This window comes from Pinus tabuliformis, chromosome 2_1 (assembly GCF_031772625.1).
Source record: "Pinus tabuliformis cultivar Carrire ecotype Pingquan chromosome 2_1, CPIR1, whole genome shotgun sequence".
In the NCBI taxonomy this organism is placed as follows: Eukaryota; Viridiplantae; Streptophyta; class Pinopsida; order Pinales; family Pinaceae; genus Pinus; species Pinus tabuliformis.
This window is the reverse complement of record NC_142299.1, coordinates 672,419,594-672,431,621: the sequence shown is the minus strand read 5'-3', so window position 1 is coordinate 672,431,621 and position 12,028 is coordinate 672,419,594. Positions and strand designations below refer to the sequence as shown.

The 12,028-nt window shown below is 32.9% G+C and overlaps 1 protein-coding gene across 1 annotated transcript; it reads left to right on the top strand.

The window, feature by feature from the left end:
- The first annotated feature begins 8,817 nt into the window (after positions 1 to 8,817).
- LOC149202387 (ferritin-like catalase Nec2) lies at positions 8,818 to 10,554 on the top strand. The gene is made up of 3 exons (XM_089399965.1): positions 8,818 to 9,288; positions 9,435 to 9,663; positions 9,932 to 10,554. Exons 1-3 carry the CDS (start codon positions 8,918 to 8,920, stop codon positions 10,316 to 10,318), a joined length of 987 nt encoding a protein of 328 aa, XP_089256091.1. The 5' UTR covers positions 8,818 to 8,917; the 3' UTR covers positions 10,319 to 10,554.
- The last annotated feature ends 1,474 nt before the right edge of the window (positions 10,555 to 12,028 follow it).

Here is a 12,028-nt window from a genome sequence, read left to right as displayed (position 1 = left end):
TTGAAAAAAATATCTACCTATGACTGTGAAAATCAACTTGCTGACATGGTTATGGAAGGATCCACCTGAAAACTAGAGTGCTAGTTGGTGGATCAATTTTTTTATAATAAAAAGCGATGTTACTTGACTATTATAAATGATTATTGTAATTGAGAAGAATTAGGTCTCTGTAAAAATATTTTCTGGTGACTGCAGAATGACTTGGAGAGCTAAGCCGTTATCCAAGTTCAAGGCAATTGACATGGCACATTTCGCACAAGTAACGTAAAACTCTTGTTGTAGTTAATTCATTCATGGTACAACACTATGTGGCAAAGACATCTATGAATTGAGGTAAAAAAATTTCCTTTACTCTTTTTCCCTTTTCATAATTTTCCCTCTATTTCCTATTTTGTCCTGGTTAAAATTTCCTTCCTATTCTTCACAAAGTTTCCTGTCCCAACTTTTGTTTTCCTTCTTATTCCTGAAAAATTTTCCCCACTCCCTTTTCCTATATCCCTCTCATGGTTTATCTCATTCTAAGTTCCCTCAATAATTTCCTTCCCTTTCTAAAAATTTATCCATGCCCCCCTTCTTTCTTTACCTTATAAATTTTTGCAGGATCTGATGAATCTTTGAAGACCTCACCTGATTAGATGAAGGAAGCATAATGACACCTAGAAACTGGCGATAGAAGAAACTCCTTTAAATTCTGCAATTTATTGATGAATTCAGCCTATGTATAACAAAGGAAATTTGATTTTTTGATAATCCCTTATGTAGAATAGGAACCGTAGCTTCAGGTGCAAGAATATGTTTCAGTATAGGAATGTTAGGTTCAGTTGGAGGAACCCTATCATAGTACATGAATTCTATTGCAATCATGAGTTTTAATGGATTGTTTGAATCATTGTTTAGAAGTATGATGGCTATTTTGAAAAGCCATGATTTCTAAATTTTTTATTTGATTGAAATTATTTATCATTTCCAATAGGAATAAATATTTTAAGTGTAGGGATATTATGGTCTAGTTAACCTTATTTTTAAAGCACTACCCTCTTTCAGTTAAAATCATGATGGGGATTGGGGATGTGTGTGAAAGATTCCTTCCTTAATCGATTAATTAACTGAACCTTGTTACCTCTTTAATGATTTGGTTGTTATCATGTGTAAACCATGCATTTCCTTCTTGAAATTCTAAACCACCACCACCACTGTTAATCATCATTACCTTGCTTGCCTCGAAATCATACCAAATCTCCGGCCTTTCCAATCAAATCTTTACAATGATAGGGTGGAAGTTGTTCTAATCACCAATTTAAGTGGATAGGATGTTGAGGAACACAAATGAAGGCACCAGTGCATGCAATTTAAATTTTACAAATACAAAGATAGTTAGAACACCACAGTATTTTCCAAATTTTTATGTCCAGAAGCATCTTCTTTGTAAGATTTTGTAGGACAGTGGGAGTCATGTAACCTTTGAATGATATGGCACAAGTCTGCATTAAGACATGGTCTGTAAAGTAATTGTAGGGGACGATTGAGCATGAGGGTAGTCTTTCGTTATTGCAAGAAACAAGGTTTCTTCTCTTCCTACTCAAATTCAATTGTTACGACCTTGTTGTAGCTCTGGAGTTTGCATGCACCTTTGATGGAAGGACGACCATATTCGGCTCTATACAGTTTCAAGTGATGGAGCATTCTATTTCTCACGCAGAAGAGCTACTAGCCAAGGGCGATAAATGTTTTAAAAAAGGTTAATTGGAGAAGGGTGTGTAATTTCCCTTAATAATAATAATAATAATAATATTAAAATATAAGAAAATAAATAATAAACAATAAAGAAAATATAATAGTAGTAAATAGATAATAAATAATGAAGAAATATAATAATAACAAATAAATAAAATAGTAAATAACAATACAAGAGTTGTAAACAAGTATATATAAAAGTAAAGTATAAAATAGTAACAATAAGTAAAGTTAACAAAAATTAAAATAAAATAAGAAAGAGTTAACTAAGAGAACTATAAAAATAGTAAAAACGTAGGTAAAGTTATCAAAAAGTAAAAAGGAATAAAATAAGAAAGAAATAAATTAAGAGAAAATTTAACTTAAGTAAAACTTAAAAAAAAAAAAGAAAAAAAGTTGCATGTTGACACATGGAATGTGTGCATGCAGTTCCTTTTCCAATGTTTAGTCTATTTAATAGACGACGAGGAATATGAGAGATCATTTCTTCCCCCATCTACTAGTGTAGCCCCTTATTGTTATTAGTACAACCCCCTTATTATATTGTTGTGCCCATGTAGTCCCCATATTGTTACTATTGTGCCCCATAGAAGCCCACTATTGTTATTATTGTGGCCTTACATTATTATTGTTATGTCAGCTCTGATTATATTATGACCCCTTAGACTTCTATATATAGAAAGGAGGCCTTGTCATTTGTATCATCTAAGAATTTTTCATTTGTGTAATGTAAAGGAGGTTTCTGCCTTGAAGAGGCTGAATTCTAAGGTGTTTATCTCTCTTTTCTATCTTTTTGAGAGCTAGTTTCATAACATTTGGTATCAGAGCTTTGGATTCTAGGGTTTCGCTGCTCCAAAGAGGTGATTGTGGAATTTTCGCTATAACTTTTTTTTTGTAACGTTTTAGAAGAGAAAAGAAAAACCATTTGAGACAAAATCTTGGTGAACCTAGGGTCTGAATTTCATATCTTGTATCGCTATATTTTCAGAGATATGATATGAGGAAGTTAGGGTTTTTGAAAGCTCCATAATTTCATCTAAAACAGGTCATCGTGGTATATGCACTATAGCATTCTCGATACAAAGTTTCAAAATCTAAAGAAAAAACCCATTTGAGAAGAAACCATTCTGAATCTCGGATCCAAATTTCAGATCTTGTATCACTATATTTTCGGATATATCATCTGAGGAAACTCCTGAATTACATTCTGAACAGGTAACCTTGGGAAAATTGTCATAACTTTCTCTCTGAGCAACAAATTGAAATTTCGTAAGAAGTTACAGAAAGAGGACAGATTGTAGTTCACGGTGCATAGTTTTCAGATCCGAAGATCGAAACAGTGACACGTGGCACGTAGTACAAGTTCGTTCTACTGAAACATTATATAATCAGGTCATCTTAGGATATTGGGCATAACTCTTTCTTGGAGAATCAAATTCTGATCAAACTTGTAGGGTTAGAAAGAGGACTCAGAGGGCTACTGCAGGAGATAATTTTAGAACTTGGAGATCTGAAAGTACAAAGTTATAGTCATTTCAAGATCGACCTCTTGAAATCAAGAAAAGGTGATATGAGGAAGCTTGATGGAAAGGATCCAGTAAATTGGATACTATAGATGGAGCAATATTTTGATCTACATGGTGTACCACTGTTACGAAAGGTATGTATTGCATCTTCCTATTTAGAACCAAATCAAATTTTATGGTATAAAGGGCTTTGTTCTCGTAAACAACTTGTTATGCGGTTAATTGTCACTGAGGAAATGATAGCACATTATCAGGATACATTGAGCAACACCACAACAATTGGAAGAAAAAAGAGAAAAAGGGCTTTATTACAAAGTGGAAAGCAAAATTATGTCAACAATGAATTCTACCCCTCACAACTATAAACATGGAAGTGCTTTTTCTCCTAGCCTTCCACAACCTACAAGGGTGACACCACAACAATTTTAAGAAAAAAGAGAAAAAGGGCTTTGTTACAATTGTGATAGCAAATGCACTAAAGGTCATAAGTGTGCTGAGAAGAAATTATTTTAAATAGATTATGAAGAGGAGGAAGAAAAGGATCAAGAAACATCAAAAGAAGAGGATATACACCAAGAACCAACCCTAGAGAAGGAAGAAATGAATCTGACCATATCTTGTAAAGCATTGTCAATAATTACCACTCCTCAAACTATCAAGATAGAAGGACATATCAAGAAGAAAAATGTTCAAGCAGTGAGAGATCACATCGAGCATCAAAAACAAGTTCCCCAACTTTTAAAGGATAACGCCACTTTGGTGCATAATCGAATGAAATAACAGGTAGATCAACATCGCAGTGAAAAATGTTTTGAAGTAGGTGATTGGGTATTTTTACAGCTACATCTCAAGCAAGCTATTTATGAGAAGGAAATGTTGACAATACTACATGCACTTAAGAAATGGCAACCTTACCCAATGGGAAGACACTTGAAGGTAAAAATGGATCATGATAGTCTTAAATACTTTTTAGAACAAATATTATCTTTAGAAGAACAGAAAAAATGGGTCACAAATATGTTGGGTTATTACTTTGACATCATCTATAGAAAAGGGAAGCAAAATTTTGTTGCAGATGCACTCTCAAGAAAGGATGAGGATGTGGAAGCATTGCTTTTTGCTATTTCTATTATCCAACCAGATTGGATAAACAAAGCAAGGGATGAATGGAAGAAGGATGAAGAAGTGTGGCCACTCATTCAAAAGTTGCAGAAGATCCCAATTCAAACAATATTGCGAGAAATTGAAGGGGAAGGAAAAATCATATTGGAACCTGGAGCAATCACAGAAACAAGAACCTAATAGCTATGAAATCGATCAATTTCAGAGTATCTCATCAAGTGGAAGAACTTACCCGCTGAAGATTCCACATGGGAGGACAAGAATTTTATACAGAAGCATCAAGAACTACTCAAGCGTTAAGGACAAGACTTTTTGAAGGAGAGGGGCATGTTAGGCCCCTATACTACTAGTGTAACCTCTTATTGTTATTAGTCCAAGCCCCTTATTATATTGTTGTGCCCATGTAGTCCCCATATTGTTATTATTGTGCCCCATAGAAGACCACTATTGTTATTATTGTGCCCTTACATTATTATTGTTCTGTCGGCTCTAATTATATTATGACCCCTTAGACTTCTATATATAGAAAGGAGGCTTTGTCATTTGTATCATCTAAGAATTGTTCATTTGTGTAATGTAAAGGAGGTTGCCCCCTCGAAGAGGCTGAATTCTAAGGCGTTTATCTCTCTTTTCTATCTTTTTGTGAGCTGGTTTCATAACATCTTGGGAGAAAAGTGTGGTGAGATAAAGGATTCCCTAGTAGTAGCGCATTGATTGAGGGCTTGGAGGTTGCCAGTTGTAGAAAGATTATGTGCAACTGAGCCAACGGTTGGGTGGAGAGTCCTCCCCAAATCTTTGTTGCAGTGAGCATGATTCAAATAGCGTTCAACTCCGAAATCACAATTAAGGAATATCATCTCCACAGGTAAGTTGTCTCTGCTTATATTTCCAAAATTCCATGTTAATTAGTTGATTAATTGTGTGTTAATTATAAATCACATAATTGATGTAATTAGTTGCATGTTTTAATTTTGGGGTTGTTACATATCATTTGAGAGCGAGTTTCAACCCTATGTGGCTTCTAAGTAAAAGTTTGGAAAAAATATATATATTTAGTTAAATTTATCAATATGTTTACTTCCAATGATATATATATTTATATCTATATATATGCTAAAAATTTAACAAAATATACATTTAAAATATAATATAATATAAAAAATACTTAATTAATATATCTAAAAGGAAATATATGCGATTGTAATTAAAACTAATTTGTTTAAATAGATTGCCTATGTTATTAAGCTTTTAAAATTTCCAAAATTTCCTTTTATATAAATTAATATTAATTTATTTTTAATACTACAAAGGTACGGTTATAAACCTTACACAAAAGTTTCATTAAACATTAATAAAACTCTAAATCCTTATGATATACCATAGTAAGTTGCACATGCCTCTTTTTTGGGTAGATTGTTTGATTGTATTAATTTAACATCAATATTTCTTTTTTAGCCAAATTAGGCTATAGTTAGATCACATAATATATCACATTTTTTTTCATCTATGATTTTCTTCCATATGTTATCCACTTATGATATTTTCTCTGCAACATCTGGTGCAAATGCTAGTTTCTATATTTATAAAGTTTATTCACAAATCATTTTGTAGTTATATTGATGAAGTTTTGAAAGTAGAGAAAATAATTTTGTTAGGTCCCTACATTAGGTGGTACACATTATATATCTCCTGCTATGCCTCCTTTTATTTTCAACAATTTTTTAAATATGGTGTGTTGAAGATTTTAGCTTCAAACTTGATCGAGTTTGGCAGAAATCTATTTTTTTCTAGACCATATTAAGTATATGATGCCTAGGCTCCTTACTATTTTTGTGTGTGACACAATTGTGATAAGAGATATATGTTAATATATATGTACCTACTATTCATACATGTACATGGTACCTATTCTTGCCACATAATCTTATTATAGAATAAAATCATGAATGCACCATTAACATACTATTGTTGATTGTGATAGCTATGAGTTGTTGTACAAATAAACACCATTCAAAAGTTACTTTCTAAATGTATCAAATAAAAATAATGAATAGCCCATATTCTTAATAGGTCAATGAATTTTATAATACTAGAGAAAATATTATGTTCTTTTGAAAAAATCCATGATATATACTATTATCATATATGCCAATCATTAATATGGTGTACTTGTTTAATCGAGAAAATGTTGATAACTCTCTCTGTGGTATGGTAATGAAGCATATTTTTCTCAAGACAAACATAATTATTCCTCTTTTAGAAACCTTTGAAGTCTACCAAATAGAATATTCATACATATACCCTCAAACAAAATTCTAGACAAGTAATTAAGAACCCATAGACTTATAGCATTTTGTTATTATTTACATAGCATTGGGAATGTAATAATTATTTTCCAAAGAAAACAAACATTGTGCCTAATGAAGTGCATACAAACATGGATTTTCTTAAGAAAATTTATTATACATGCCATTATAATGTGCAAGACTAATTCAATATTGTCTACCTTTTCTTATAGGGAAAGTGTTGGTAGTCATTTTTATAGTTTTGTGATGAACCATGTTTTTCTCATTAAAAATAAAGTGATTTTCCTTTTGAAATCAATTGAAGTAGACCCACTAGGAAAAATGTAAGTCTATCTTAACATAGACATAATCACATATAGTTTAGTTCCTCTTCATTAACTAGTGGGATTTATTTAGTTATAGTAGAAAACCTTGTCTTTCTCCTAAAACTAATGACATTGAGAATAGGAGTTCATTTGATTGATGACGATATAATAGGCTTGGGCCACACCTTTGTGTATTTCCATTTCCATATACATTGTTATAATGAAACTAGTTATTGTACTTTTGAAGTGTACTAGAGAATCATGTTGTGGCTTTTCTAAGTTAAGGATCTGCTAAAAATAGAAGAAATAATTTTGGAAGATATTTGCTTTAGCTAATACACCTAGTATATTTCCTTCATGTGTTTCCTCTCATGCTCAACTTATATAAGATGTTAATGTTAACTAAATACCAACCTCTTTTGGTTCAAAGCCATAATTTCATAATAAAACTTGGTTAAGTGGATAATGCCTATGTTTCTTACTAGTATTATAGGTAAAGAAAATGATAGAAGTAGTATATGTTAATATACTTATAGCTCATATTCATAATCATTCATTATGTCCATGTTTTACTGAAATGAATATTATAGAAGAAAAACATTCACGCATTATTGATATTATGATATAAATTATAATAAATATGAGATATTATCAAATTAAATACGATACTTATATATTATAAACTTTTATTACTATTTAAATATCATTATTCACATAATTATTATTTTTGATAAATCAATAATATTTAATAAAATACATATAATGCAACATTTAAAGAATATATATATAACACGTGTAATTATAAAATGTAAAAATAGTCCTATATGAAAGTGTCAACTTAGCAACGAAAATTACTTCGGTCATGAATAACATAATGCATCCTCTTCCAAAAAAAATCCTCAAGTGCAGAAAAACAAGATGTTTATCGATACACCCGATATGCAAAAATGCAAGGGTGTCTTTCCATAGACATATATTAGGTTTAAACCTTTGGAAGTGGGTTTGCTTGATGGGCATGTGATAAGCTCAAACGACACTTTGATGCCTTGTGGTTTTCAGTATGTTTTCTTAACAGTAACTGTTTTTTTAATAGGTTATTATAATGTGAACCGTCAATACAGGTTTTTTTTCAAGTTGTTGGCAAATCTCGATCATGATGGATTAAAAACATTGCCAAAAATTTGTTTACGTCTCATGTTTAGGTCGTTTTGTATAACTAGAATACAAACTTTCAATAATATCATTTGGGTAAATATCTACTTCAACTTTGGTAGAAGTTAACCACTATTTAAATGAGAGGATAGTCAAGTAAAACAAAAGCATATGTGAGCAACCATATTGCTTTGTTTACTTGTTTTCTTCCATCTCATCTAATTATATCATTTGGGTAAATATCTACTTCAGCTTTGGTAGAAGTTAACCACTATTTAAATGAGAGGATAGTAAAGTAAAATAAAAGCATATGTGAGCAACCATATTGTTTTGTTTTACTTGTTTTCTTCCCTCGCATCTAAATGAAAGGATGCTACAACAAAAGCATATTGTACGATGCATGGATATTGCTTTTGTTTTACTTGTTTTCTTTCCTATCGAAATCAAAGGATGGGACAACAACTGGTAGTTCTATGTGATGGACACCGTCATGTACCATTTTGATTTATATCAAAACTAAACACTCTTATAGTTATTCATTTTAGTCGATCGGATAAGTAGACTTGTGAGGAATCAGAGTATTTATGTCAACATAGTAGCCACAGTAAGTCTCGTATTAAATAATTACTGGCAACGTTAAGTCGGACCGGAACTGATAGAGGGAGATTGCAACTCGCCATCTGCTCAATTCAAAGAAACTGACAGCGAGATCAGCTAGTATTCGATTCAAAAAGCGAACCTGCTCTGCTCTCGGATTCAGATTGTCGATCAAATGGCAAAGCACCTAGGCTTGCTGTTGTGGCGGTCATGCATCTTGTTAGTATTGCTGGTGAATGGAGCTCTTATCTTTTCAGAGGAAGAATGTTCAGTGTATTGTTCAGAAGATTACTATTACTCTACTGGGACTTATTACCCAGGGCCTGTCACTGCCATGGACGCTGATATACTTAACTTTGCACTCAACTTGGAGTATCTGGAGGCCGAATACTTCATTGGCGCTTTATACAGGGAGGGACTAGACAAGTTTGCCCCTAATCTCTCAGGCGGCGGTCCTCCACCGATTGGCCTTGAGTTAGCAAATATCGACCCTGCAACAAGAGATATTGTCCAGCAATTCGCCTTGCAAGAAATCGGCCATGTGAGGTGATCTGATAAATCCATCCCAATCTGATGAATAAGAATAATCAATTAGGATAAATTTATCCTGGTAAGCTATGCAATCATTCTTTCTTTCGGATTATAGTTCTTGTGTTTTGTCGTAATCGTTTTGAGTGTTGATATTGAAGCAGGATCATTCGCGAGACTGTTACTGAAGCGATTCCACGACCTCTGCTAGATTACGGAGTGGAAGTGTGGGCGAAATTCTTCGAGGAAGCCTTCGGATATCACCTCACTCCCCCATTCAATCCTTACGCCAATTCTGTTAACTTTGTTCTTTCCGTGTATTTCCTTCCTTACATGGGTCTTACAGCTTACGTCGGGGCGAATCCAAATTTGACCACACCGACAGCAAAACGAGTAAACTCTCAGCATTGTCACCTATTGATAGAATTGTAGAACCCCAGATAGAATATAGCCGTTACTACCTACGTTTATTGTGTTCTTTTCATAGCAGAAAGCCATTACTATTATGTTTCAAATATTTTCATATCAGAAAGCCGTTACTGTTTCAAATAATTTCATGATATTGCTCAGAGAAACCCGTTACTATTATGTTTGAAATAATTTCCATGAACCGATCTCCAGGCTTTTCATTCAACCGTTGGCCTGCTTGATTTGTCTGCAGCTTGTGGCAGGTCTGCTTGGAGTGGAATCAGGGCAGGACGCAGTGACACGCCACTGGCTATACGAAAGAAGCTATGAGAAGGTGTATCCATACCCAATTACAGTTGCAGAGATGACATCGAAGATATCGATTCTTCGGAACAATCTTGGAAAGACAGGAATAGTAGATGAAGGAGTAATAGTGCCAAAGGATCTAGGAGCTGAAGGAAGAATAAGTGGTAACATTTTATCTGCAGATCCAAACTCTCTGTCATACAGCAGAACTCCGGGGGAAGTCTTGAGAGTTTTGTATGACACAGGAAATGAATCCATAGCCGGTGGATTTTATCCGCACGGCGCCAATGGACGCATTGCCGGAAGCTATCTCCTGCCCGCTCATCCTGGGTGACATGCGGCGTTGTCGTTGCCATGGAGTAAACTGTAAGTAAACTCTAAATAATTCCTTCGTGGAACCGCATGCTTCCTAATAAATATTATGTCACTCAAATCGGATCAGTCTATGTGCTTCTAAGCCCTATATAGATATTCCGTGGATGCATGGATTTAAAGTCTACTATATATAGTTGGTATTTTGTACTTCAAAACAATTTTTGTGCTTCTATTATAAAACTCTCCAATGATTCCATCGAACAAATTTGTTTTCTGGAACCTGTAATGATTTCCAAAGTTACAGGTGACTTGTTTTTCGATCCTGCGATAATTTGTCAAAGACATCTGTATTTTTTAAGCGGAGTAGTTGAATATATAAGAAGCAGTCAGTGGTTGTTTTATGTGTATTGGTTTAATATCTAAGTAATATAGATCGTTGTTTTCTTTGTTGGGTTAATATTTCAAATATACACCACTCGGGACGAACCAGAAGTGACTAAGAGCGGATTACCATTTTGCACCACCAGTGTAACTCATCGAGACCTAATATGATAATTATGCAGTTATTTGGTACGGCTGTTTAATAGGTAATCAATTTTCTTTGCTTTTAAAAATGCGGCCTCTATCATGCCTCAAATAGAAAGGAAATAATCAGAATAGTTCACATTGTGCGGCCTCTATCATGCCTCAAATAGAAAGGATTTAATTGGGATAGTTCACATTGTGTGGGGAGCTGAATTTTCTAATTCGGTAAATAGAAAGGAAATAATTAGAATAGTTCACATTTTGCGGCCTCTATCATGCCTCAAATAGAAAGGATTTAATTGGGATAGTTCACATTGTGTGGGGAGCTGAATTTTCTAATTCGGTAAATAGTTCTAGTATAAAACATCTTTTATAATTCGGAATTGAAGTGAAAGAGTCTTCCATTAGGATAAAAGTATGCCCTATTAAATGAATAACGGTTTATTTTTTTTAGGTTTAATATGTTTTTTTCAAATATAAATTTTAGTAAAATGTGTTTTATTTATAAATTTAATTATGTACAAATATATATTTTATAATGAATATATTGTTTATTTGATTTTAATAGTTTTTATTATATTATTATTTTTTATTGATTTTTTAGGTTACCAATATTATGATGATTTTGGCATGGTTTTTCATAAAAAGAAAATAAATTTATATAAATGTTTTATTTCTTTAAAGTATAGTAAATCAAATTAGTACTAAAATAAAGTATGATAAGCATCATTATTATAATTTATATTATATCTTTTTCAATCTCTCTATCTTAGGCATCCATTTAATGGAGGATATGGGAGAAATAGGGTTTTTGGTTTCGAGGAAAGAAGGCTTTTCTTACCAAAATTGGTGCAAGTATGAAGTTAAATCTATCAAGATCAGAGAATATATCACAATCACACTTTGCTCTACAAATTCATTGGATTATAGCCCTCTAAAATTAGGGGATCTGAAATAAATGACATGTGTTGAGATATTAATCTCACTATTAGTTAGTTGTTGGTTAGATGCCATCACATATGATATGTGCTAGGTGTCATAGGCAGTTCAGTTTTACTTGAGTTCTACTCCATAGGTGTTGAGTTTTACTTCAGTCATTTATTATTGATGTTTACAATGTAATCTATTTAGTCATTTTGAATATTGAGAAGAGCAATCTCTACTCCACTTTTCGGTTTCATTCTTTGTCATGGTATCAAAGCTT

Excerpts from the sequence above, each read along its gene's own strand:
- LOC149202387 (XM_089399965.1), top strand. The coding sequence starts at position 8,918 with ATGGCAAAGCACCTAGGCTTGCTGTTGTGGCGGTCATGCATCTTGTTA. Across the intron at positions 9,289-9,434 it reads CAAGAAATCGGCCATGTGAG|GATCATTCGCGAGACTGTTA; the intron begins GTGATCTGATAA and ends ATATTGAAGCAG. Across the intron at positions 9,664-9,931 it reads CCACACCGACAGCAAAACGA|CTTGTGGCAGGTCTGCTTGG; the intron begins GTAAACTCTCAG and ends ATTTGTCTGCAG.